This window comes from Ziziphus jujuba, chromosome 1, assembly GCF_031755915.1.
Source record: "Ziziphus jujuba cultivar Dongzao chromosome 1, ASM3175591v1".
Taxonomy (NCBI): Eukaryota; Viridiplantae; Streptophyta; class Magnoliopsida; order Rosales; family Rhamnaceae; genus Ziziphus; species Ziziphus jujuba.
In genome coordinates this window covers 10,634,674-10,662,392 of record NC_083379.1, presented here as the reverse complement: position 1 = coordinate 10,662,392, position 27,719 = coordinate 10,634,674, and the positions used below count along the sequence as shown (strand labels likewise).

Below are 27,719 nucleotides of genomic sequence, written 5' to 3'. Positions count from 1 at the left end.
TGACCCAAAATTGGGATTCTACTGACCACCTCTTTAAGTGATCAGCAATAGAAGTACAACCAATGATGGATGTGTTTTTGAAACGATTAACATCAGCAATCGAGTCATAGAAGAGGTTAATGAAACTTTGCTTCAATAAAAGTAGGATGAAATGCCAATTTATATTCTAATAATGTCTCTTACTCGTTCAAACAAAGACATTCAAAGTAACTTGAGAGAAAAACAATGTAAGCATTCCTCCTTCAAACAAAAGGTACAGAGTTATGTACCAAAAGGTGGGATTTTTGCGAAGGCCAGTCGAACAGGTAAGATGAGAAGTGGAGAACAATCAAAACTGCAATTCTCCTCTGATCTTAGAACCCATCAGAGCACATGCCTGAAGGTGAGACTGATACGAGTTGCCTCAGCTTTTGCCCGCTTAGGCAGTGAATGCAGCCAATCCCTTTGAGTGTAACCTTTCATCACTAAAAGTGATCCATGCTTAAGATTGAATGAGTGCTGATCAACGTGACTGCTCTTCTTTAACCTCTTTGTCACAGGCTCTTCATCATTTATTCTTTCTGGAATTTACAAATAAAACACCATTGGAAAACTGGCAAACAGTGTGTGTATGACTTTTAATGCCTATACTGTATACAAGTTAAAAAACACAAAAAGAACTGTAGAAGTCCTTCTCCCTGTGCTTGCAAGAATTGGAGTATTAGTATACCAAATTTCTTCCCTAGCAGAATGTGAGAGATTGCCTTTTGATTTACCAGAAGCAGAAGAAAAATTAGTAGCAGGTTATCAAACCGAATATTCAGGGATATAATTTGGTTTATTTTACATTTCTTCCTATCTAAACCTATTAGTTTCGTCATTATTTGTAAAGGTTCTTTACTTGGACGGTTGGAATATCTCTACTCCGTATATATTTGTTTCCGAGTTTTTCAAACTAAATCAACAATATGGGGTTTTTGGGGTGACAGTTGGTATCTATATTACATTAGTTAAAACTTATTTATTTTGGCGACTAAAACCTATTTGTTTTTGTTCATTCCTATTGCAAACAGTTGCAAACTAGTGGAACCGTACAGACAATGCACAATAAACAACAGAAAGAGAGGTGCCTCAGCCAAATTACAGTCCCGAACCCCATCAACACAGTACAGAATGCAAGAACTTCATACCTTGTGAAGAATTTTTGTGTTTTTTCTTCTTCAACAAGAAATCACGGTCACATCCAAAGGACACCGTTGCTATTTCAGGAGTTGACCCATAAAGCTTTTCATCGTCAGAATGCCAACCAACATACTCATTACCACTTTTATACCTGTTTAGGAGCAAGCTATTGAAACTACTCCCAGGAAGCGCTTTATGAACCTTCATGTTTTATGCGAACGACATCAGGTCCCATCATAGCATTAGCAACAACTATGGAAACTAAAATATATTAAAAGGACAAACAGCCATTTATAATAGCAAAAACAAGAAATTTACCAAAAAGAGGTTTAAAATGGCTTTCAATATATATACAGAAACAAACTTACAGCCTCCAAGAGTTGCTTGAGTGGAGGATAATCATCCCACGAATAGGCATGTGGCTTATATCCACTGTAAGTATATTCTGGCAACCCAGGACTTGCAAAATAGCACGAGTCTCTAGGCTTCACAAACAAATATTTTACATTACCAACTAAAAAGAGTTACCTATGAAAACAATAAAAGAACCAAAATTCGTCTAATTTCTATGCCTCTCCTCATCAACATTAATTCTTTCTTTTCAATCTACATTACCCAAAACAAAAAGCTTTCGCCTTTCTGTTTTTCACTTATCCAAAGATCCAATTTTCAGTTAAATTTCTGGGTTAGTTTGGGATAAATCAGAAAATAAAAGAAAAGAAAAAGAAAAACGAAAACGAAAGATTAATCGAGAAACCTGGAGGCAGGATCTTCCAAAGACACGAAGGGTAGGTGTCGTCCAAGGGATTTCATTGTTGAGATATTCGAACCACTTCCATGAATCCTCGAAGCTCAAGAACCTTGGACTGTATACGATTTGGCTTCCGTTTCCCAGATCCACTGTCTGTGATTTTGGGATTTCATTAGGATTTGGGTATGGATTTGTCAGTCTGCCGAACGACAACGTTTTTGGTTTCAAACTCATTGACAAGCTCCTGAAACATGAAAGAAGAAGAACCCAAAGAGAGACCCAGTAGTTCTAATTCTCTTAACATTTACGCGCCAACCATGGATAGGAAAGCATCGTAGTGTATTCTCAATTACTCAAAAATTTAAAATTAAAAAAATAAAATAAAATAAAATAAATTCCTTTATACACATACGTGGTTCTGTTTATACCATAAAATTAGACACGCTACATTTTTAATGCTTTTTATATTCTTAAAAATAAAAGACAACCGAACAATCCAACATCATATGATAACATAAATCCCCGACCGTATAAACTTAAAGAAAGATATGCATCATCCAGTATATAACGTATATTACCAAAAAAAGAAAATATTACCAGCATACGACATATAAAAGAAATGTATGCACTCTAGTGTAAATATATATATATATATATATGCTGAGCGGACCTATACATATTATGTAATCTTAGAATAAAATTGACATATTAATATTTTATTAATGTAAAAGGTAATTATAAAATTTAAAATGAATGTAATATGCTTAATAATTCTTTGTAGAGTGAATAAAACCACCCAAACATGTTTTGAGTATATTAAAATCTACATATATTTAGGGTAAAATTACAATGATACCCCATTTGTATTGTACACATACCTTTTTTTTTATTATTATAAAAGCTATTTACATATGAATGATATTTATTTGGAAAAATTATTATAAAAAAAAAAAAATTATGTGTATGCCCTTTCAGAGCATCTTTGGTGGCATGTCATTGCTAAAAAATAACATAAATTTTTTATTTTGCTATTCCAATTGGGAATAATAAATTTTGCCAGTAACATTTTTTACCAAATTTGACAGTATAAAAATGTAATTGATAAAATTTGCTTATAGGTTTTACTATAAAAAAGTGGGAGAAAAACCTATATTTATTAAACTAAATTTTTAATTAATTGAAAAAAATTTTAAATGGGATCCCATATCTTTTAGCCTTGGTGCACTCTCTCTCTCTTAAATAAATTTTAGAATTTGACAATGTTATTTTTTAACATTTGTCATTTGAATAGTAATACCAAAATTTAGCGTGGGTATTGATATTTACCATTAGAAAATCCATATCAATATCAAAATTTTAAAATAGCAATACCAAAATGGTATTTGTTATTAGAAATGCTTAATGGTAATAATCATTTCACAGCAATGAAGAAGAATATTGTAAAATATAATAATAATAAATAAAGACAGATTGATGTATGCCTCAATCAAATTCAAGATAATTAAAAAAGAAAAAATCAAATGAAATGAAATTTTGAACTAGCATATTTTTATATACTAATTGTATGATATGATTGGAAATGAATGAAAATCAAAATACTGAATATTCACGAAAAAATAAAATAAAATAAAACAAAACAAAACAAAACGAAATGCTGAAGATTTATAAGTTATAATGGATAATATCGGAGGCAATGATTCTCTGAAAACAATTTATCAACATGTGGGTTGACACTAAAAATAAATAAATAAATATAAATATAAATATAAATAAATAAAACTCTGAAGAAGAAATAGAAGAAGGCTTTAAGCTGAGAAAAAGAATTTGTATACGTGGAGTTGGTGGATATATTACGGAGTAAGAAAGGTGGAAAAATGTTGAGCTCTTGTAGAGAAGAAGAGAATCAGCAATTCCCATCAAGGGTATTTTCAATGGTAAATATCATTTTGATATTGTAATTTGTATAATTTAGTAGCATTGATAGTAATTATCATTATCAATATTAAATTTTAATATTTGTGATGGGATCTTTTTTTATTAAAATTTTATTTAATTGTGATAGGATCCATTTTTTATCAATAAAAAATAAAATAACAATTTTTAATTCAATAAAAGGTGGCCAACCTATTGTAACTGTTGTGGGATCCAGCATCAAAAAAATAACAATTTTAGCATTATCAAAATTTGACATTTTTTATTGCTAAATGGGGGAAGATACCAAATTATAGGACTTGTATTGCCTAAACAGCATTGTCATTAGAGATGCCGTAACATGCATTGCTATTCTTCATGGAATCCGCGGCTTCTGACATTACAACAATTACCTTGTTCTATTTAAATTCTTGTTAATTTTACAAATTTAAAAACCTAACAGTAAATGAATGCATAATCGTAGCCAATTAAATTTTGATATGGGCGATATGGTAATCAACGTCACAGTTAAAATTGTTTGTTATATTATATGATCCTTTCTTTTTATCTCTATGCTGAAGTGCTCAATACTCAATGCGCCAAAATAATTTATCAAGAACTAAGCATTCCTCCTATAAACCAAGAAGTAAAAACAGTGTTATGTACCAAAAAGTGGTCGTTTGCAAGGTAATATGAAATACAGATCACAACCAAAAACTGTCATTCTCCTCTGATCTCAGTAGCCATCATAGAACTAGCCTGAAGGTGAGACTTATACGACTTCCCTCAGCATTTGGCCGCTTAGGCACCGAATGCAGCCAATCCCTATGAGTGTGACCTCTCATCACTAATATTAATGATCCGTGCTCAAGGTTGAATGAATACTTAAGAACACTTCTCTTCTTTAACTGCTTCCTCACAGGCTCTTCATCATTTATTCTTTCTGGCTCTTACAGTGAAACAGCATTGAGAGAACTGAGAAAACAGTATATGAATATAGCTTCTAATGTTCATCTTTGCACTCAAAAGACCAATGCAAGTCGATGACTCAATGTCCCTGTACTAAACAATGTAATGCAAGTGAATGTCCTTGTGCACGTTAGAAAATGGAGTTTCAGTATACCGTCAAAGAGTTTAGGATGCAGAAGAAGTAAAAAGCAAGAAAGGTACCCCAGTTAAATCACAGTCCATAACACCATGAAACATAAAACAGAAGCAAGAACAGCAAGAAGACTGCCGATCATACCTTGATAAGCTTTTCCAGGTTTCTTCTTCAACAAGAAATCGAGGTGGCATCCACAGGATACCTTAGCTATTTCAGAAGTCAACCCATAAAGCTTTTGGTCCTCTCAGAATGCCAACCAACATATTCATTACCACCTTTATACATGTCTATAAGCAAGCTATTGAAACTACTGCCAGGAAGAGCTTTATGGACCTTAAAATTTTAAAAGGGATCACTACCAGTTCCCATTAAAGCACCGGCAAGCAGCAACAATTATGGTGTAACTACAAGCTCGTTTCCAGGAATCGAGATAGTGGAAGCATTTCCAGGAATCGTCATCGTAGCTCAAGAAGCTGGGAACATAGACAATTTGGCTTCCTTATTTTAGATCCACTGTACGTGATTATGGGATTTCGTTAGGGTTTGGGATCGTCAACGTCAATCCATGAAACGACACCTCTTTGGCTTTCAAACTCATCGTCATACTTGAATTGAAGGATCGCACTGCATTTCATCATTCTCAGCTCTTTTATTTTTTTCCTCCACAAATTCTACTGTTCCTACAGAAATCCTGAGGCTCATTACAGAGTAAATAAAATTATTTAGAAAAACTTTAGTGTAATGAATAAATAAATGAAAAAATTGAGGCCCAAGTAAACACATGTATCAAAATAACATTTCAATAAGATAACCAATACCAAGAATATTAAGCAAATGATGCTGTGGTACTTTTTAAGCGACTTGCTATTGGATTTCACTTACCCATTTAAAAAGTTCAATTACCTATATTTTTCCATCACTGACATGTAGCCATGTCCTTGGCAAGTTGCAACATTATTCAGGGTATCATAACATAATATTACACTGCAGTAGGCACAATTTTTAGATTTTTCACCCGTAGAATATAGAATATCCTACATTAATACATTATTTTTAGATTTTTCACCTGTAAAACCATCCTACTTTTATATAAAATTATAAATACAATCAACAATTTCTAACAACACAAAATGGTAAAAGAGTTTTTCTGTTTTTTCTTTGCTTTTCTTTTTTTTTAATAAAAAAAGAGCCAAATTAAAGGTTGTTTGACTTGGCGCTCTAATTTCCTCTACCAATATTATTCTCCAAGTTGTTTGTTATTCTACTCTAATTTACAACTGCTTCCATAATGCATATTTGGGTCTTCTACAGGAAATGCATGGGCAAGAATATGCCGAAAAATGATCTTCACACAGCTTTAGACCAACATGAAAAAGAAACTGAAACTGAGAGTTGATGATAGTTGATCTGTAAGGTGTGTGTCTTTTGGAGTTTACAACAATTTCAAACCCATGAAATTCCACATACTACCTTATGTACAAATTACATAGGTTGTCTCAGTCTTGCAGCATCTCGTTCACCAAGTCCAGATTCGTTGCAAAGTCATTGCTAAACTACATTGAAGCTCACCTTGAATTTGAAAATGGAGTTGAAACATGGGGTTTCTAAAAACTAGAGATTTTCAGTTCTTCATTGTTAGAAGGTCCACACAAACAAGCCAACTAGAATTTTCTATCTATCTTGAGGGAGCAACAGGAACAGGTGGATCCACCAGTTTGATTTTCAGCTCTATCTCACCAGACTCAACTCCACAAAGCCTCAACCAAACACTCTGCTCCACCTCACCATCAACACAAGTGATGGAGCTTTCCCTTACAAGACAATTATCAGTATCCGGGATGACTTTTCTTAGAACTGTCTCCCCAGAAGAAACCCGTAGAATCTGCCTCAATCTAGCAGCAGAAACTATTGGTTGAAGGCTGAGGTGAGCATGTCCCATCTTGTCATCTGTCTTTAAAAGGTCTTTATCAAACACTTCCTGCAGAAAAAGGATTTTGGTCATATGCCATTTTAAGTCTTAAGATATGCTTGTAGCATTTTGAAAGCTACTTCACCAGCTAGATTTTATCTATAAAAAACTGTAGAATCATGTTTGTTTTGGAGCAACAGAGAGAAATATTGTAAAATTTAATGAAGGCAGATTGATCTACATCAATCAGGATTAGCAATCTATCGCTTCTTCTGAAAAATATAAAGTACCACAGAAGGAACGTTGTATGTACTGGCATGTTCTTTATTCAGTGTATAACATGATTAAAATGTATGTAATATTAGAATACTGAAGATTATAACAGAATATGTGAAAACATCTTAATTTTTATGCAGGTATAGAAAATCAAAGACATTCCATTTTATGAAACCACACATAAGGAAGATCAGGGATTTTGATGGGATCAGATTCACTCACCCACCTAAAACTAAAATATTTGGTTTGGAACCCCATTCGATAAGACTTCAGCTATGACAAGATTATCCATTGAATTGAAGTTGCTACCCAAACTCGCTACTTTAGAAGCTAAAAGAATACCAAACTTCCAGCAAGACTGCCAAAAGTTCCAGTCTTAAAATTTTACATGATACGTGTGATTGCAAACAAAATATAGAATCCGTTTGCAGAAAAGCCAAAAGCTTGGTACTCACCAAATTTAGAACTCCAACAGGTTCCATGAGGGAGAAACTCAGCTCTTCATTCCATACAGGATCAAGGCAACTGTTGATAACCCTGGTTTTGGCTGTCTGGTACAGGAAATACTGATATAAGCCACTCTGATAATTTTTAATGCATGTTCAAGTTTCAATAACTTTATGCAATCTAAAATGAAGCCATCAAGAATACTAAGATCAATAAGAATTTGTATCAGTGCCTAAAAGAAAATATTCAGATGATATTTTAAATTGAAGTACACAAATATCAAAACTACGAAAAACATAGCATAAGTTTCAAAAAAATAATAATAATAACAATAACAATGAAATATTTGAACTTTCAATAGTGAAAGATTTGGGAGGGATAGGGTGGGAAGAGAGAGAACTGAAACAACAAAACAGCAACAAACAAGCAAGAACAATTCATAACAAACAAACATAATGTCTATTTATGTCTTAAATTAATACTTCTATTGTTATGGTGCCAAAATGATATTTATGATCTCGCTTCTTGAAGCATTGAATAGAGATGCCATTCCTTTAACCATCATTTACTATGTATTGTAGGAATGAGATCCAGTATTAGACAAGAAGGGAAACATCACACTTCCTAAACAGTAATAACAAGTAGGTTTCAGCCAATGAAGCTCACAAAATCAGCTACACAATTTACACTGAAGTGGTACATTCTAAAATGCTACCATATCAACACATTCAATATACTTCGGACAAGAATGATAGGAAACAGAGTCAAGGTCCCAGTATCAATAGAAAAATATACAAAAGATAAAACCACATCCACAAAGGAAACAAGGTATGAAAAAAAAAAAAAAAAATTAATCATAGGGACCAACATCACCTGACTGCCCAACTTGACTACAACATAAGGATCACTGCTCTTGAAATCCCGGATTACCAGTCTTCTCCCTTGCACAACTACAATTTTAAGCAGCCCCAGTGACTCCCCCATGGTTTGCCTCCAAAGTTGTGGCAACTTTCTAAGGATGACCAAACACTGGAGTGAATGAACAAATATATTACACCAAAAGCCAACAATAAATGGCATGGGAATAGAATCTCAATCTCCCGGTAGAATTTTGAAGGACTAAAAAGAAATAATTATGAATCATGCTTTTCATTATTAGCCAACCGTGAAGCAAATGCAGTACCCACAAGAGTACATTGAAATATATAATTCATAATTTTTTGAAAAATTAAAAACATTCTCATTGCCTGACCCATAATCAGCAATCTGAAAATGGTTTATGCAAACTAAAAACTTAAAACGACTGGAAACTACTTGAAAGGGGAAAAGAGAAACGAAACAAAAACTTTGCTCAAAACTTATACCAAAAGAAAACAACAGAAATACACATCAAATGAAGGCAAACAAGAGATTATTACCATTGAAACAACATAAAACCAAACCCTAGAACTTCTGCACACTTTTAAATGTAAAGATACAAACTATTATGTACGTGTAGTATTTCTATACAGAGAAATAAGAACTTAAATTACAGAATAGCTTCATTACTATGGAATTAAAGCTCGAGGAGCTTAAATGACTGGAAAAAGCTTTGTGATTTGCGTTAGAAGAGGAAGATAGAACACCTTTGTAACAAACGTAAAAGAGATGCTCTTAAAACCCCCACCATTTCCTACTTTATGGTTTATAATCCCACACAAATACCCAAAAAGAAAAATAAATAAATAAATAAAAATCCATCCTTGAAAGCAAAAGAACAAGAGATAATAATAATAATAATAATAAAATGAAAAGAGAGAGAGAGAGGAAACAAAATTTACATAAAAATACAGGGCTTTGTTGATGATGTTGAATCTCAGAGTTTTTTTTTCCCTTTTTTTTTTTTTTTTTTTTTTTTGTGGGTTGTGGTAGAGTTTGGCTTGGTGAGCAGAAGATGCAGAGCACTTCAAAAACCGCCGGCGATAACAGGTCGTCGAGGATTCTAATGACTAGAGTTTTTGCCACGTCAAGAAAGTGGATGTCACAGGCAGCTGTCGGTCAGCATTTTTAATGTTTGACCAGATCATTACCGGGTTTCTTAGTGCGGTCCATGTTGACTCTCCCAATCTCTGAATCTTGACTGCTTGGCTTTGCCAATTGCCATCCTCGCATGCTGTGTCTTTTTTATTTTTCTTGCTCTCATTTTCCTTCACTTTCTTTCTATTTTTGCTAAAAAAAAATTTGTTTATATGATAATCACATTTTAAACCCAATGCCACTAATTGGGTTTTCTTTAATCTGATGAAGGTAAGCACAGAAGCATTCACATGTGCCGCCTAACCATTTTTTTAAAATAATACAAACAAAGAACCAATAATAATAATAACAATAATTTCAAAGAAAATGAGTAACAAAAAAAATAAAATAAACCTGAAGAGGATGTCTTATGGATTTGTCAAACTTTGTCAGGAAAAGTAGCAATTTCATGCAATCTATTTGATATTGTAATTGGATTACAAAGTCAAGTCCACCGACTTTTTCTTATTGAACTTAATAGTCTTTCATTGAATTCCTTTCAAATACAATCTGCCATTATTTGCATTAATTCCTATTCCCACCTTGTACCACACGCATGTAATAATAACTAATTACAAAACAAAAAAGTCCATTTAATATTATCCTCCACTACTTCAATTAACTAATCAATTTTATTGATTTTAAAAATTTGTTTCTCTAGCCCTACTAATTTCAGAAAGTCATTACCTTACACTTTTTTTTTTTTTTTTTTTTGTTGGTGAATATCTTCTGTTACGTTTTCTACCATTCTATAAAAGATTTGAACTAGGATTTTAGAGGGTGTGAGTTGTACTAATTATTAACTTATAAGTGTTGAATTTAATGGGGAGAGAGAGAGAGGAGAGAGAGAGAGAGAGAGAGAGAGAGAGAGAGAAAACAAAAAACCAAAAAAACTATTCTATGGCTAGCCCACCTAATGCGTCTAAGAAAACAGTGGGACATATACAATGTGGTATACACGTGGCCCTGGCAACCAAATGAACAGAAAAGCAAAGTTTCAGTGATTTTTATTTCTGCTTTTCCACGTTCTTTTGTTCTGTTCCGCTGGGGATAAAAATCTGTGACTGATCCTGAACATAATACACCCATTCTAAATCATTAAAAAAAAAAAAATATATATATATATATATAGCTTACTTTGAACATAATATACCAATATAGTGCATGAAAGGCTCAAACCAAACTGTCAAGGACTAATCCTGTTATATATTGAGGTAATTACATGTCAGGGAGAAGACAAAAGAAGAATAACATACATAATTACCGCAACCAATAGAACAAACAAAGAAGACAGAGCTAACACTTTGATGGACAACTAGAATTCAATCGTTAACATATAATTAATCTATCATCCCCACGTATAATCTGTACACGAAAGAAAGACGACGGAATTATCAGTTATGGCAGCGGGCAAGAAAGGTTCACTGCAGCCCACCAAATCACATGTCAAACCTATTCATCTACCACTAGTCATGCTCCACATTGTTATACGCTATTGTTTGCCTAACTAAACGTGGGAGCGTCTACCGTTATTTTTACAATGGACATGGGGCTGCAGGGAAACTGCTCTACTTGAGTACGTTAATCGGCTGTGTTTGCATGGTTTGAATGTCATTCATCTTCCTCAAACTCTCTCCATGCCAAAATGCAAACGCAGAAGTTACAAGATTCTGCCACAACAATACAGGGCTCGGTGAAAGTCGACTGCTTTTCCTGTGGCCATAATGCTTACCGGGTAAGCTTTGAGCCTTTTTTCCCTACTCGATTCTTCCACATCATCTGCACTCAGTGAAAATAAGTAATAAGAATAAATTCGCAAATAATGCAAGCTAAAACAGTTTGTATGCTAATGCATAGCTAGAGACACGTACAAGAGGCTCATCATCAGAAATTTCAGGATTCCCAACTGTGGATGGATTTGATGGTTCTCCTTTATGAGGTTTCTCTGATGTTAGAGGAGCATTACCGACATCATTTGTTTCTTGATTCCCTTCAGAATCTGATTTACCTTCAATGCTAGCCTGTTCTCTTGAGTCTTCACTCAATTCATCTGCTTGCTTTTCTTCTGAATGATGCTTTTCTTCAGCACCGTTTTGAGTATCCGGAGCAATGCTCTCCAAACCTTGACCAAGCTTCTCTCTTGAATCAGGTTTCTCTTCTTCAGACTCCTCTATATGACTTGGGCCGCCCTTCGCATTATCGGACCGTTTTCTTTTGGAAACTGACTTTGCTTCACTGTCTGAGTCCATCCCATCTGTTATGCTCTCATCCATTTTCTCAGTATGCTCTCCTTCAGAACTATCTGGGAAAGAATAAACAAATTTTGAGAAACCCCACACAAACAGATCCTCCACATAGTAACAGTGCAAGTTTCAAGCATCAGAAAACAAACTACCTAGCAATTATGCACTATTGAGAACCGATAAGACACCTTACCTGAGCTCCTCTCATCAACTTTAGACATCGCAGTGCCTTCAAGATTGAACACATCAGCACTTCCTCTATCCCCAGTTTCACGATGGTCGCTTCTTGATGTATCCTTTTGTCCATGCTTCAAAACTTTTTTAGGTGTTCTTTTCCCCTTAACTCTAGAAAATCAAAGACCATTCAATTTGTAACTTGCAGATATGTGAAATAATGTCATAGAACAGCATCGGGGATGCAAAATTTGACTCACATCTTAACTGCTTTCTTATTCCACCGCGAACCATCCGAATTTTTATTTTTCTGCCTAGGTGGCCTGTAAAAAATTAGAGAGTAAGAAAAAAATATTTATAAAACCATTGGCATCATAACTCTTAAAAATGCAAGAAACATTCATCAGCCCATAAGGATGGATATAACAAAACTACACTAGAACTACAAGAGCATTCTCAAAAAAAGGCTGATGTGTAATTACAACAGAGATTAATGTACATCGCACATGAGGAAGAAAAACACTTACACTTCTTTTGAAGGTGAAATTTTTGAACTCGGTTTCTGAAGACGGTGAAGGGTAAATCCATCAGAATTAAGCTATGATTCATAGCTTAACTAGAAACAAAATGTAGAACATCAATGAGTGAAAATGCTAAAAAAGATCCCATACCTTCATGGACTTGCGACCATTGTCAATGAGCTCCCATCGCTCCTTTTCCAAGCGTAGTACTTCTACATCTCCATCATCATATAATATCTTCCACATGACAATAATAAATAAAAACTATGTTAGCAGACTAGAAAGAAATAAATATCACATCAAATAATCAAATAGCGAAAAAGATGTGTGGAAAGCAAGTGTTTCTTACCACATGCTTCCTTTTCATGAGGTCAAATGACTTCACTGTGCCTTCATAAAATCTAGAGATGTAGCAAAATGATATTTACAATCAAAACAAAATCTATATTTCAAAAAATAAATAAAGTAGAAAAAAAATCCCTGGACATAATCTCATTAAAACTTTCCTATCTTATATTGGAAAAGTAAAATTTTATAAATGTAATCCAGAAAATATGACTTATCGGTGGAAAGGTTATTATAATCCTAAATTTATTTTTTGATGCTTCATTATTTCATTTTATGTGGAGAAAAAAAAAAAAAAAATCTACCACTGTATCCTTTTCCTTTTGTTATCTTCCTTGTCTATTTAAGAGTATACTCACTTCTTATCCATAGGCCACCAAACTTTTATTCTGCAGCCAATCAAGTCTTCAACATCCTTTCCACTTTCCTTGAATTTGGACTGACAACAAAAAAGTAAATGCATCATATAAAATACTGACATGTTTTTCAGGAAACTCAATATGATTATAAATTTTAAGTAACCACTGGAGCCTGCAACAACAAACCAAAAGGACGATACTCAATATTTATGACCATATACACACAACTATTTCAATCCACAAGTCGCATGTTTGTATTTAAACACCCAGTCAGATAAACAGAAGACGTTTTTTACAACTAATCCTGGCACATGAACAATAGCAGGGCCACCATTTACCAAATGAAATTAAAAAGACAGGGACATGAGCTAAAGTAAATTGAATATGCATGTGCAAGGTAATGGCAACAGATGTAAATTAATTCAAGCAAACCTTTGCCAATCCTGCAACGCTCTTTCTTTTCCGCTTCTTAGTTGACCCTGTGGTAAATTGGATATTGCTATTTGTGTCAATCTTGTCTTCCATCAGCCCAAGAGACTTCTGCAAGAGAAGTGAAGTGGGATGTTAGAAATAATAGCCAGCAAAATTATCAGGTGCACTCCTATGAAGCAGATTATTCGAAGAGCTTACCTCATGATCACTGGCTTCTCCAACTTCATCTTCCTTGTCATCACGACTGCGAATTGAGCCTTTCCCTTTATGTTTTGAAGACGATGTTGTACTCTTCCGGAAGCATGATGCCAACAAATCTCTCTCAGTGCTCCCAACCAATTTTCTCTGCATAGACAACTTCTCATCAGATACCATGAGGATCTCAAGTTTCATGTAAATAGACTGGAATGGGTTAATCCTTACTTGACGTAAACCATCCCCAGTGTCTCTTAACAAAGTTTTTGACGTATTACTCGGTCCTCTGGAAGCACTATGAGTGGACAATGACCTTCTCCGTTTAGGAACTGGAACAGATGTTTGATCACTTGCTTTTCTCTTTTCACCTTTTTCATGCTCTGGATCTGCCATTGATTTCTTACTTGGAAAATGCTCATGCCCATTGCTCGATTCAAACTTACTAGGCTTTCCCAAGTTATCAAAATTTATTTCCCTGACCATTTTTAATATGTCAACATCATTTTCAGTATCCCCTGCTTCAACTGGGGATGACTTGTTCTTTTTGACCTTTTTCGCTTTGGCACCGTGAGATTTGAAGCGCTTTATCATTTTCCCAAGAGGAACTTCATTACCATCTTTTTCACCTTTCAGATTCTCATCCTCTATAGGTTCTGAAACTACCTGGAGAGAAAAAGGAAACACCAGCAGTGAAAAGATGAGCCAATATCACAAAATAAGAAGGGTAAGTACTGTATTTAAATTGTCCTTGAGCAGCAGAACATACCGTTTCACTAGTTTCTAGCTTAAGCGATTCAAAATGTGACAATACACTCTCATCAGCCAGCCAAGTTTGCCCGTCACCAGCCTATAGTATACATGCAATCAATTAAAAAAAGTAATATAAAACAGAGAACAATGAAATCCTGCTGGGCCACTCTCATATCACTAGATATGGATTTCTTTTTTTCTTTTTTTCTTTTTTTGGTTCTCCCAATAAAATAATATAACTCACATTTTTGAATTATGCAGACTAAAATTGAGATCTAATTTCATGAAGGACACAGTGCAAAATTCAATGAATTCATAGCATCGATAAGAAAATAAAAGGTATGTAGGCTGCAATATATGTCAAGCTATCAATGTATAGTCTATACAATAAATTTAAAGCATAATTATTTTATCTTCGGCTCCAATTGATTTGTGTTTTCAAATTGTTTTTCTATTTTTTTTTTTCATAAATAAGTCAACCAAACATTCTTTAATTAAAAATCAACTCTTTCAAACCAAAAGAGGGAGTAGATTTCACCATCTTTTCTCCATTTATTTCATCTTTCTTCCCACCAACTTCACTATCCTTCCATAAAAATGTTGTATTGTATTCGTATTGTTTAATTTTGAAAATTCTTTATCAAACACATTTTTCAATTAAAAAAAAAGGAAAACAGAGCTGTTAGAGGACTGCTTAGAAACTCCTTTCCTTTTCTCTAAAGTTGAATGGGTCCTGGGCTTTGCTCAGAGTAGTTCTAAACCTAAGAATCATTCCTATTTGGGAAAACCTAAAGAATATAAAAGTTTCTTTTTATTTCAATGAATCATATGAAAATTGTTCTCAAAATGTAACTTTAATAATATCAGACATAATAAGGACAATCATATACAAGAATAGATAACTAACCATAGAATCTTCGCCTTCTCTCTTCTCATATGGTTTGTACAGCATGGAAGGTAGAGGAACCGATGCAGTCAACCCTTGTGAATCGTCCTCCTTGGACACTATACGCTTGGTTATTGACAATCCAAGGTCACATATTGCATATGAATTCTGAGAATATCAATTATCATACAATTAATATCGAGGTTTTATATTATAATTTAGTAAATATGGATTTTACTTTTCCTTTTTCTGTATTTCAGTGGGGATGATAATAAATAACTGAAAAGTAACAACACCAACATTGATAAGAGATATGTTATCACCAACCTTTGATTTTGCTGCATCAACTATATCTTCAGAGCACTTGATACTCTGAAAGATAGAGACAATTGCAAAAATGCTGTCTTTCAATGCGTTAGTACTAGGTTCTGACTTGACTTCTTCATCTCTATGCACCAGCATAGAAAGAATTAAGTGCAGTTGCCTGAAAATTGCAGAAACAGAACTAATATGTAAATAAGTATATCCAATGTGCCAAATAACAGATTAAATATGGATTCAATAATTGCAAAACGACAATTAACCAAGCTCTAAGATCATGTCTCTAAAATTTAAGTTCTTAAGTTAGGAAGAACCAGCTAGACCAGCTAAATATGATAATCATGCAAAAGCACCTCACCATCACGTTTGGATCAACTAAACTCATTTAAAAAAAATTTTAAAAAAATGCCCTTCCATTTTCTAGTTTCTCTTCTTGTTCCTCTATAATAAAATTTTGACATCCATCACATACAAACCATATCATATGTAAAATTGTGTTCAAGAAGTAAATATAAATACCGGTATAGGACTTCAAAAGCTTTGACGTCCTTGCATTCATCTATATTTGGACATGAATGATGAGCAAGAGCATGAACCAAGTATGCAAGTATGTATTCAGGATAAGCTGTCAAGGAATTCGCATCACTTTGCATAGAGAGTTGCCGTGCCTTCGTTTGGTGAAACATTTGAATAATTTCAGCCAGGTTCTGTTTCTCCTGATATCAATGAGGATCCAGCATTCAGCCAATAAATGCATTTACATGGAAAACTACTTCAAAAAAACAAGTCATACATGAATACCTCTTGAAACTCTGATGACTTGGATCCAAATATGTTAAACAAGAAAGTACAAGCATATTTTGCATCCAAAAGCCGATCCTTTATGTATTGGTGAACTTTACTCAGAAATAGTCTCTTAGCTTCAGGGAAACTAATCTATAAAACCCAACATAATAGATAATTAGATACAGCAAAAGTACAACCAGATTGATTCTACATGGGGAAGAAAAGGAGAACAAATTATAGACACTGCAAAGGAAATTCTTAAGACGTCGGGCCTCACCTCTGATGTCCTTAATGTTAAGTAGAAAACATCAACAGGTATCTTATGATCCCACTGCTTTGACAAACGAAGAACTGCCTTGGCAGAAGCAAGCTTCAAATGGGCCTTGTCAACTGAACTGTAGAATGGCACAAACTCATACATAAAGTTGCAAGCTTCTTATTACAAGCAAAAATTGTTAAGTAAATTGATCAACAAGGATTAAAATTGAGTTTAATTCTAACATTACCTAGATTCTATATCTTCTGATATTTCTCCAAATGTAAGTATGTTTTTGAGTATTTCCAAAAGACCATCAATACCAGGACGAACATGAGCATCCTTAACAGGCAGGTAGCTCTTGACCAATGTCTTAATTCCAAATATCTGCAGTGAAAGAAAAGAAAATCAACAAGGAACAGCGCAAGCATATAACATCACAAGTATATCGCTTCTTAACAAAAATGACTTATCCAAATATGACCAACCTTTAACAAGCAAAGCTCGCTTCTCTGATCCCAAGATGCTTTTTTCTCATCCCCTGCTTTCTGAAATCATACAGCACCAACACACAAGAGAACAAATTATAATGAAATCACATATGGGAAATATACCACAAATCCAGTAGATTTAAATTAAAGCAGGCATACATTGTTGCATTTTAAGATCTTGTTTATTATAAATTCTTCAATTTCACTCTCTCTTGTTTCAAAAACTGGCATTGCAGTCTGAGCTATACAACCCAAGGATTGTAGTACAGCAGGCAAATGTGTTTTCTCCTCCAGTAAATCCACTAGCCTCTGCAGATTGAGAAACATCAACAATGCAATTGCTGAAATCATTATGGACAAAATTATTACACCGAATTGATATCTGGTGATGCATGAAATGATAATGTGAAACCTTATACAGAACAGAAAGTGACTTCAGTCCATCATCCTTTGTAATTGCTGCAAGGGCATGAACAGCATACTTTGCCTGTCTTCGACTGCCTTCAAGACATAGCCTCTCCAATATAAGATCTATGGAACTGAAAAAATACAATAAGGATTAGTAAGCATTATATATTGGAAATAAGCCACAAAGTCAACAAGTCCAGGAGTTGCACCTCGATGACACTGCTAATTTTTCGCGTATCATACCACCAGCCTTAGCTAAAATATGTAAAACACCTTCTTTTGTAATTTCATCATCATCTTTAAGAAATTTGATAAGTTCTTCTTCTGTCCCATTAAGTAGCACTGGACTGAAGCGGGCAAGAATCTGAATGTGGATAACTAGAAAAATTAGAAATATTTATTTAAGCAAAATTCAAGTCGGACTTACATAACTTTTAGGGCCATAAAGTTGCATAGTATTTCTAATGTTATTGGAGATAGATATTCAAACATAAGTTAGAATAGACAGCCAAATGTGATTTCATCAAAGATCCGAACTAAAATCATGCAACAATTTTGAACCCCATGAGAAAAAGAAATCAATGGCAAGAAGAATCCCATAAAATATGGTATGTAGTTGTGGACAGGAGATACTGCCCCTGTTACTGCAATAGATTCCCAAACACTAGACAGACCATAAAAACTCCCATTCATCTTTATAAGGACTCCCAAAGTCCCTTCCTCTTATTAGGGTTGATTGTGTGAATTGAGCTTGCATGGGTTGAAGATTGGAGGCTCAGTGAAGGCCTTTTCCCTTAATTGTTAGTTACAAAGGAGCACATTTTACCCTACATAAACAGCTTTAACCTTTTCTCCATTCCCCCAGTCAGCTAAAATAGAACATCTTAAGGTAGCACAACAGAGTTAAAATAAATAAATAAATAAATAAAAAATGAAGATGTCAAGAGTCTATGCTCACTAAATACCCTTTTTTTTTTTTTTTTTTTAACTTCTCGCCACTCGTACCAATTAGCTTACTTGGCTTCTTGTATAGATTCCCCAAACACTAGACAGACAATGAATAAATAAAATGAAATAAAATAAATCAATCTACTGGCTTAAATTCGACTCTCTATACTCAATGAAATCCTCTTTTCTTTGAGGATTGAATCCGACCCTTTTAGTTCCATGTTTGGTAATTCCTGAACTATTTCTTCTATGGAAATAAATAATACAAAGTTAACACACATAAGAAAGTTAAGCAGTTAACACACTTAAAAAAGTGAAGCAGGACCAACAGCAATCCAAGGGAAATGCAAGAGATAAACTAAGAATTCTATCAGCATACATCCAAAAGCTTTTCTTGTTTTCTCCCTTTTTTTTTTTTTTTGGGTTGGGGAGGAGTGGGGGGGTGGGTTTTTGGGGGGAGGGGCATAAAACAAGAGATGTAGTAAAAATGGGTTTTTACCACCAATATATTCATGCAAGATGAAGCATATTGTGTATTGCCAGTTGATTTCTGTGCATCAGCCTCCAGAAGAAGTTCTTTCACGTGCTCCTTGTTGAAAAGTAGATAAGAACTCTTTACAGAGAGAGTGCTAAGAAAGTCATATAATCGGTGTTTCTCACCAAGAATCTTTAGCAAATCATCCTGCAAGTAAGGAAATTCGAATTACTTGTCATTCCATAAAACAAAAAAGCTAGACATGCAGTTTTTTACCTGCTTGGGAAGCAAGTTTAGGTTCAGGAAATCAGAGAGTGCTTGCAGCTCAGGTTTAAATTTAAAATAAGCTTTCCAAAGTTTGTTTTACCAATCAAAACCACTCTAGGCAAAATTATAAGAAAATGTAATACTAGATTTGAGTGTACCATTATCTAAAAATGCTACAACAGTCTGTCCACAATTTCTTACCCGAATAGTGCAAGCTTGATGGAAACTAGTGTTTGGATCAACAAGGTTAGTTAAAATCTTCCAGATGTTAGTATCTTTCAATTGATCAAGAATCTGAAAGTTTTCTTCTGCCTTTGCAGGATCAGCAAAAGAGCGTGACATAATACGGAAGCAAAAGAGAACTTTTTTTTGGACCTCGGGAGCATCACCATCCTGCATTTGGATTAGGATTAAACATTTTGCTTTGGTATTACTTAATAGTCCAAATTTGCTAATTGTGCATCTTGCAAACCTGATACATCTGCCTAAGGGACAGATACCTCTGCATCTCTTGTTGTAACCTGCAATCCAAGAGGAAATCCCCTGAAAATCAGTGCATAATTCATCAAATACCAAATTTCAAGGCGACAAGGTGTACCAAAGCAGAATCCTGGTGCAAAAACCAAGGATTAACAACGGACCTTTGCTTCTGCTCTAGTATCTTCTCAAGAGCCTTCACCTCAACTTTGTCAAATCCTGAAAATACTCTTACCCAGTGTTGAACTTTATCTTTAATTGCAAAGTCGGTTGGAAAAAGGGACCCACTAAGAACAGATTCAATTGTATCCGATCTGCGAGATTTAAGTGTTTTAAAAAAACTCTCAAAGAATTTTTTTTTTTTTTTAAGGAAAAAATAAAAAAAAAGTCACAACAAAATAACAGGGAGGGGTACTTTAGAACAACAGAATACTTCTAAATCTCCTACTTAACCACAAATAATCAACAAGTAATTGATGTCTAAGTCATTTGAAAAAAATAAAATAAAATAAAAAATTAGAAGCCAAGCTATTTTTGGTTCTGTGTATCATGCAAAGTTAAAGGTTTTACCTGAAATCTTTATCATAAAAACATCTCAAAATCTTTGCAGGAATCCATGCATATTCATCAGAGTTACTTGACGCATCAGAGCACTTCAAACAATGGACCCTGTATATCTCAGCTAGTCTCTCCAACGTATATTTTTTAACGAGTAACTGGACATTTGGAGGGAGACAACTAACATAAATAACTATTACAGAATGGCTAAAAATCAGATCACAAACAAAAGTGAAAAGGAAAAGCATACATACAGATTTGTCTCGAAGGCGTTCAGCAACAAGCTTGACAGTTTCAAGTGGAATGGAGTTTAACTCATGACATGCCACATCACAAATTACAGTAACAACTTGTTTTCGTACATTTTCGTCGAAGTCCAACAGCCGGTCACAAAGAGCAGCTAGAAAATGTTAACACATAACAAAATTAGCATGCCTTAGATGTACATAAGTTTGAAAAAACTTCAATACACTTACAAATTATTTGTGGAGCTTCAGATCTCAAAGGATTTAACAGCAGACAGCTCTTGACATGTTCAAGGACAGACATTCGTACTGTAACAACTCTATCAGTTAATCTCTTCAAATACTCTGAAAAGATGGGCTGAAAGGCATCAGAGACAGCAGATTCTGGCAGAGCAAATAGGTCTCCAACCAAGCCAACTGCTTTTAAACGAGTGTCTAGCTGATCGGTCTGCAGATGTTGAAACTTATCATTAGAAGCTATTCATCAAATTTCAAAAAGCCTCTCGTTAAAATGCCCCCCCCCCCCCCCCCCCCCCCCAAACAAAAACAAAAACAAAAAAAAAAAAAACAATTAAATGTTGATGATTCTTTAAAAGAGCATACCAAAGTACATCAACAAGCAAAAACAAAATTAAGAAAAAGTGTAAATCATAAATGACTAAAGATTTTCAAATAAGGGATTAGACTTGGTCACTCTAACTGATGACATTCTAAACCTAAAATCACAACAAAAGATAGAAAAAAGAAGAAAATAACTATTGGACATTAAAATAATTTATAAAAATAAAGATTGTCAGAAGATATTTGCAGTGCCATGTCAATGGACATAGCTGGGAAAAAGAAAATTACCAATAGCTCTCCTGTTAGGTATGGAACAACTCCAGACAAGATCTGGGGTGCACAGCGATAGACATCATAGATAACTTCATGGTAATCAATCTGATAATTTGACTTGCTATCTCCTGACATGGATGATACAAGAAACTGTTTGATGCCAGCTTCAAGTTTGCCAGCGCATTGTTCTATAACATTCATGGCAAGCCTCCTTGCAGCCATAGTAATATCCTGGAATCCAATTTTACAAGAATAATTGAAAAAAAAAATTATAAAAGAGAAAAAAAAAACTCAAGTAAATTGGATGATAAAAGCAACAAAATTTGATGTAACTCATATTCAAATGGCAGAGAAAAAGAGCTACACTATTAATTGCAAATACCAGAAAATGCAAGAAACGCTTACACTTTTATTGCGACCTAACACGGACAATATAATAAATAAAAGATCCTCTCGGATGTCTTCACTCTCCTCCAAGAGAACAATCATGATTGTCTGCATTGATGAAAGTATATTTTCTGGATGATCATCACTGCATATGGAAGAAAAGTTCACATTAAATGGAAGACGAAGTACCATACAACAGATTACCAAGAACCATTAGAGATAATTCTGTGTTTTGAGTACATCTACAAGACTAGTAATTAGTATATCATTCATGTCAGAAAACAAAGTTCGATAACAAAGCTTATATACTGTATTGATAGATAATCAATAGATAACCATAATACATTAACTCTACTAGAAGCGCACCAACACATTTCAAACCATATAAGTGGTTATTTAATTGTTAATGAAACATGGTTACATTATTCTTTGAGCTTTCATTCCATCTTATATAGGGGGAAGTCATTGTATTCAAAATTCCAATGTAGAAGTAAATGGTCAAGCAGCTGTTGAGAAGGATGAATATATTAGAGAGAAAATGAGAGATACTTTGTTCCAATGCAGAAAAGTAATTCATTATTGCATATAAGGAATTTAGAACAATCATTCCTGCTAATTGATCAAACAACAGAGAATAAACAAGTTCAATATCAATGACATATATTGGACTATTTTGAAGAACGTATATATACATAGGACTAGTTTGAAGGCAATGCTCTGCAAAAGCAAATGAAAAAGACCAAGAAGGGGAGGAGGGCATTGCTCTAAGACATTTGGTTCAGAAATAAGCATTTAAGATATTATTAAAAATAATAATAATAAAATAAAATAACCATGTAAGAGTTAAAACAATTATGCTCTTCAGAAACAAGTATCATGTTATTATCAAGACAAGTACATTCCTCAAACTGACAAACAAAAGTAAAATTATTATGCAATAGAACAAACCTGGCAACAGAAAAAAATGTACTGAACATTTCATTGACTAGGTCATCACATTCCAGATCCAACATTACAACACATGACCTATATTTTGCAAGAGTCTCCAAAATGACAACTCTCCTACCAAATGATGGACCGCTGGTATCACTTAATCCACCAAAAGTGCCCACAATCAAGTGAAATATATCCTGCCAAGACATCCAGCACCAAATTAGGTGGAATAAAATTCAATACATAGCAATAATAGAAATATGCATGGCCCACATCCATTAACCAGTTGACTAATAAAAGAAAAGCACCTTCAAAACATCATCACTATAAGGAGCTTCAGGTGCAGTAATCCGAGTTATCTCGCAAATACACGTTGCAACTAGAAGCTTAACATCCCTATCTTGATGCTTCAGCAGTTCTGGCTTGACAATTCCATTGAGGAGAGGCTGCATAGCCTCTAATATTGATGCTGAAGGCGATTGATCTAACTCGGAAAGACATACTCCAGCTTGCTGCAGATTGGAAAAAATAATAATAATAATATTAAAATATTACCAAGAAGCTAAAAACTAAGCCCAACTTTATATACAAAATTCACAACTATTTACAAGTTTACACACCTTTTCAGGGTTAATTAAGCATCATGAAACAATTATCTTCTTAGGTTCTACTGAAAAGAAAGGAATACTTGTAATGAACTTTAGCGATGAACTCTAATATCTAAAACTTATTAGACAAAAAACTGCAGAAAAGGAGGAAAAAAATAGAAAAAAGGTTTAATAGTCACAAGTAAATGTGACAGAAAACTATAATTCACAATTAACCATCATCTAAGTTAATAAGAAAGAATATCTTTTGAGTAAATTTGTAAACAGGACCAGAATTCCAACCTAAATATCAGATCTCATTCAGCAGGTAACATAACAGAATCATTCAGAAGTTAAAGGTCAGGATGAGAAAACTGGGATATCTGAACAGATGCTGTTTCATCATGATGAGAAGGCTTTGGGCCCATAGAGCCAAGAAACACAATTCCAGACTGCTTATTTTACTTAATTAACAGGTTCATCCACTCAAGTTATATAAAAAGAAATTAGGCCCTGTTTGGGATAACTTTTGCTTCTAATTCTTTAGAGTTTCAACTTCTCCAAAAGACATTCCTGAGAAGCTACATTTTAACTTTGGTTAGAATCTCTAAACTCTTCAGATAACCATCCAAACACTCTTAGAAGTAACTTTTCAGAAGTCATGCCGAACAGGACTTAAAACTGGCAAACAAAAAGATTACTTCAATCTTTTCTATAACATTATATGTTAAGTTGTCATCAATCCCAAAAGTTTAAATAGTTAGGTAGAGGACCCAAATATGCATATCAAGCTAACACAATAAAACAGCTAACAGTCCCTCTTAGCCAGCATAACATAATAAATAACAGAAGAGGGAGAACAGCAAGAGTTCAAAGCAAATTAGACAACTAGGCTCTAATACCATATTCAATTACCATCAAACCCAAAAGCTTGTAATTCAACATACTACTCAAAAAATGAATTTTGTATATCAAACTCTTCTAAAAATCAGTACCATAAAGCCTAAAACTAGCGTTTAGATCATGTATGCCAACATTCTGGCCTCTCATAAATGCAATGTCAGCTTTCAAATTTCTTTATGAATCCCCAAAACCAAATCATAAAAGATTTAAGCAGGGCCAAAATTATCTCTTTTAAACAACAATGCAAAGGTCTGTTATAGATACAAACTTATTATATGAGGATGCTTTGTTTTTTTCAGCTCTTTAGCCTTCAGAGTAGCGAGACAAGTGATATCCCATTCAAAAACAATTGCAACTATCAAATACCAAAACTCAAAAACACCCCGCAAGGTACCCCAGGTCCCCTCAACCCAACTCCTTCATTAATAGCCTCATGTCACTCCTATTACAGCAACTGAACAACTACCAATACAAAAGGATCTTAAGCCATCAAGATTTCATAATTATAATGCCATGTGTTCAGGGTCCTCTACAACCAAGCCAAAAATCCTAAACATGTTTTATTCGCCTTATATGTCATGGCTTAGTTAAATTTGCTTCCTCATCTGGGCCTACTAGTAATTACTGAAAGAAATGCAATAACAAATCCATGAAGCAAGAGTTATAATCTAACCTCGATACTTATCAATTTAACAAGTATCAAAAACCAGCCACACCCTAGCCACAGAATCACTAAATTGCACTTCTTTGGCCGCACAAATCAACAATACAAAACCCAAGTAAACCAAACAAATGTACGTCAAATAGCCAAAGCAATTTAATCACAAAGAGCAAGGTGCGTAAAGAAAGGCAGACCTTTAAAAGGCACAAATACCTTGGAATTCCATTAGTTTATTACTTAGCGTGGTCACTTAGAGAACTCTTTATCCATCACTGATGAGTTCAAAACAAAGTAACCCTTTTTCCGTTACAGTATGAATGAACCCTAATGTACACGCTCTCCATGAAACCCTCTTTCTAACTTGCCAACTCGGATTTGTCCTTGTTCCCTGAAATTTCTAGAACGTTATCTGAAACCCTAACACAACTATCTATTTCATGCGCCGGAGTAATTCCCTCTATGGAAAAAAACGCTATGTATTGAAATCAGACTATTTTTCTCTTTTTCCACAGGCCTTCTCCACCACGTACACAAATTTACGTAGCTTTTCCCGAGATTATAGTTCTTGTTCAATAAAACGCCCCCAAGCTTCTATCAATTTCACGAAATTCAAAAAACCCTCCAAGCATACTAATTCACTAAAAAACAACGTCTGACTCCCAAGACAAGATTGAATTAGGAATTCAAAAATCTTAAAAATCACAGATTTTTTAGCTCCAAGAGAGCAAAAACATGTCCTGGGTCACGACCAAACCCTAATTCAACTACTTAGGTTGCTAGCTGGAGCTGCGTAATTCAGTCTCCCAGTCAAATTTTGAAAAAAAACAATGGAAAAAGCAAGAAAGGGAGAATTGAGAAAACAAAGGCAAAGAAACGTAATACAGAAACTTCCAAAATTCCTTTTTTTTTTTTTTTTCTTTCATAAATTCTCTCAGTAACCAAACAGAGAAGTAACTGAAATAACTAACGGCAGCCAAGCGTGAAATTCAAAATTCGTCAAAATTAAATTCCAAAAGAGTTCGAAAAAATCGAACATTTCAAGAAATGCGAACCTTTAAGAGCTTAACGAGAGCATCTTTGGTGGACGGAGGGTTGTCGAGCTTGGATCCCACCTCCTTAAGCTGCTGCTCGAGCTTCTGAGACATTTCTTCGTCGAGCAAAACGGCGTCGTAATTAGAGCTTTACACCTGCTCTTTCATGGGGGTCGTCGATACAGCACGAGGAAGTTGAAGATTTTGAATGAAAAAGAAATGAAATAAAGAAGGGCTTTTTTTGTTTATATGGATTTTCTTCTCCTTCTCTTTCGTTTTTTTTTTTTTTTTTTTTTTTTTTCTTTTTTTTTTTTTTTTTTGGGCTCTCACTTCTCTCGCGTAAAGGGCTTTTTCGAACAGCAACGCGAAATGAGCTGCAAATGGAAGTGAAATTTTCACGAAATTGCTGACTTCACATATAAAGTATATCTCTATCCCCCGAGTCGGAGATTTACACTCTTGGGATTTTTTGCTCACGTGCTCCTGTATTTTTTCTTATTTTCAATTTTACCCCAGCTTATTATTTTGCCTTTTTGGTCCTTGCTTTTTTGTATTTTTCTCCATGGACCCCTTGGTTCTTTTGTTTCTGTGGTAAGGTATTAACACACTATCAATGTTCTGCCCGTGTAGTCGAAAATAGCGATTCAGATTCACATCTATAGCTTGCTTTTTTGAGTAACTTCTTAACCGCCTGACTAATTCTTCATTTAATTAATATAACCCCAACCACGGTTCACAGGATTTTTTTCATTTCTCTTTATTTAATATTTAAGTAAATGCGCATTTTAATTAAGAGGCAAACCTTTTACAATTTTATTTCATCTTTATATCATTTTATTTACAATGAAATATTAAAAATATTTAGATTCTATTGGACTGTGTTTTCTGTTTTTTATTTTTAAAATATTATTTTCAGAAATAAAAATAGAAAATTATTTTTTCTTGTTTAATAAAAACAAAGATCGTTTAATCATTAATGTTTGAAAACAATTTTCAACACCATACATAGAAAACATATTCGGTTAAATAGTTTTCAATTTTTTTTAAACATTTTTTTTCGGGTACATACAAGTTTTTTTTTTTTTCTTTCATACAAAGAACTTTATATATAATATATGTAGCTATAATATATATATATATATATATACATATATAATATTAATCCATTCACATATTAATGAATTATATACATATATATATAATATAAAATATATATTGAAATATAGTATAACATTTTTTTTTTGTTGAACTTTTTTTTTTCTATTATTATTGATTTTTTTTTTCTATTATTATTGATTCATTGATATTATAATATATATATTTATATATATGTATGTATAAAATCATTTTTTTTTACTGTATGTATTTAATTTTTTGTTGGTTTATAATTAGCTTTCTAGAACTATATCTCTCCATTCCATGTGTGCCACATTATCAATCAACTATTTTTTTATTAATTAATTATTAAATCTAATTGATATTATATAATATCTTCTGAGCCAAATATCTTAGAGCAATGCCCTCCTGCCCTTCTTGGTCCTTTTCATTTGCTTTTGCATAGCATTGCCTTCAAACTTGTCCTATACATACATATATATATATATATATATACACGTTCTTCAAACTAGTCC

The 27,719-nt window shown here is 33.8% G+C and overlaps 3 protein-coding genes across 6 annotated transcripts; all 3 read right to left on the bottom strand.

Annotated features, from left to right (window-relative positions):
- Window positions 1–142: 142 nt before the first annotated feature.
- LOC107415946 (DNA oxidative demethylase ALKBH2) lies at window positions 143–2,295 on the bottom strand. 2 transcript variants are annotated; one of them, XM_048468901.2, is made up of 4 exons: window positions 1,919–2,290; window positions 1,530–1,646; window positions 1,170–1,362; window positions 143–560 (listed from the first exon to the last, which is right to left on the bottom strand). In XM_048468901.2, exons 1-4 carry the CDS (start codon window positions 2,144–2,146, stop codon window positions 364–366), a joined length of 735 nt encoding a protein of 244 aa, XP_048324858.1. In that variant the 5' UTR covers window positions 2,147–2,290; the 3' UTR covers window positions 143–363. The 2 variants fall into 2 exon arrangements, with proteins under 2 accessions (XP_048324858.1, XP_048324864.1); XM_048468907.2 differs by lacking the exon at window positions 1,530–1,646 and having other exon boundaries at window positions 1,919–2,295.
- Window positions 2,296–6,298: 4,003 nt separating this feature from the next.
- Window positions 6,299–9,737, bottom strand: LOC107415960 (protein C2-DOMAIN ABA-RELATED 11). Of its 3 annotated transcripts, none has more exons than XM_016024416.4 (4): window positions 9,381–9,737; window positions 8,434–8,572; window positions 7,569–7,664; window positions 6,299–6,906 (listed from the first exon to the last, which is right to left on the bottom strand). In XM_016024416.4, exons 2-4 carry the CDS (start codon window positions 8,542–8,544, stop codon window positions 6,604–6,606), a joined length of 510 nt encoding a protein of 169 aa, XP_015879902.1. In that variant the 5' UTR covers window positions 8,545–8,572; window positions 9,381–9,737; the 3' UTR covers window positions 6,299–6,603. The 3 variants fall into 3 exon arrangements, with proteins under 3 accessions (XP_015879902.1, XP_015879897.1, XP_048323373.1); XM_016024411.4 differs by having other exon boundaries at window positions 8,434–8,589; window positions 9,381–9,734; XM_048467416.1 differs by lacking the exon at window positions 9,381–9,737 and adding an exon at window positions 9,109–9,185 and having other exon boundaries at window positions 8,434–8,589.
- A 1,051-nt stretch (window positions 9,738–10,788) lies between these two features.
- LOC107415804 (sister chromatid cohesion protein PDS5 homolog A) lies at window positions 10,789–26,466 on the bottom strand. Its single transcript, XM_048467414.2, has 34 exons — window positions 26,110–26,466; window positions 23,215–23,418; window positions 22,922–23,103; window positions 21,992–22,118; window positions 21,602–21,817; window positions 20,984–21,200; window positions 20,762–20,907; window positions 20,520–20,665; window positions 20,114–20,263; window positions 19,945–19,993; window positions 19,674–19,865; window positions 19,230–19,412; window positions 17,992–18,146; window positions 17,787–17,913; window positions 17,534–17,683; window positions 17,372–17,431; window positions 17,134–17,270; window positions 16,905–17,022; window positions 16,643–16,777; window positions 16,361–16,557; window positions 15,848–16,004; window positions 15,542–15,688; window positions 14,651–14,731; window positions 14,113–14,547; window positions 13,888–14,034; window positions 13,690–13,797; window positions 13,258–13,337; window positions 12,903–12,954; window positions 12,704–12,790; window positions 12,560–12,594; window positions 12,293–12,355; window positions 12,052–12,203; window positions 11,487–11,917; window positions 10,789–11,394 (listed from the first exon to the last, which is right to left on the bottom strand). The coding sequence occupies exons 1-34, from the start codon at window positions 26,200–26,202 to the stop codon at window positions 11,344–11,346; spliced, it is 5,010 nt and encodes a 1,669-aa protein (XP_048323371.1). The 5' UTR covers window positions 26,203–26,466; the 3' UTR covers window positions 10,789–11,343.
- Window positions 26,467–27,719: the final 1,253 nt, after the last annotated feature.

Excerpts from the sequence above, each read along its gene's own strand:
- LOC107415946 (XM_048468901.2), bottom strand. The coding sequence starts at position 2,146 with ATGAGTTTGAAACCAAAAACGTTGTCGTTCGGCAGACTGACAAATCCA. Across the intron at positions 1,647-1,918 it reads TTGGAAGATCCTGCCTCCAG|CCTAGAGACTCGTGCTATTT; the intron begins GTTTCTCGATTA and ends TTGTTTGTGAAG. Across the intron at positions 1,363-1,529 it reads TCAAGCAACTCTTGGAGGCT|GTTCATAAAGCGCTTCCTGG; the intron begins GTAAGTTTGTTT and ends TAAAACATGAAG.
- LOC107415960 (XM_016024416.4), bottom strand. The coding sequence starts at position 8,544 with ATGGGGGAGTCACTGGGGCTGCTTAAAATTGTAGTTGTGCAAGGGAGA. Across the intron at positions 7,665-8,433 it reads TAGTCAAGTTGGGCAGTCAG|ACAGCCAAAACCAGGGTTAT; the intron begins GTGATGTTGGTC and ends TTCCTGTACCAG. Across the intron at positions 6,907-7,568 it reads CTGTTGGAGTTCTAAATTTG|GAAGTGTTTGATAAAGACCT; the intron begins GTGAGTACCAAG and ends CTTTTTCTGCAG.
- LOC107415804 (XM_048467414.2), bottom strand. The coding sequence starts at position 26,202 with ATGTCTCAGAAGCTCGAGCAGCAGCTTAAGGAGGTGGGATCCAAGCTC. Across the intron at positions 16,558-16,642 it reads AGTCATCAGAGTTTCAAGAG|GAGAAACAGAACCTGGCTGA; the intron begins GTATTCATGTAT and ends CATTGATATCAG. Across the intron at positions 14,548-14,650 it reads AGCTAGAAACTAGTGAAACG|GTAGTTTCAGAACCTATAGA; the intron begins GTATGTTCTGCT and ends TTTTCTCTCCAG.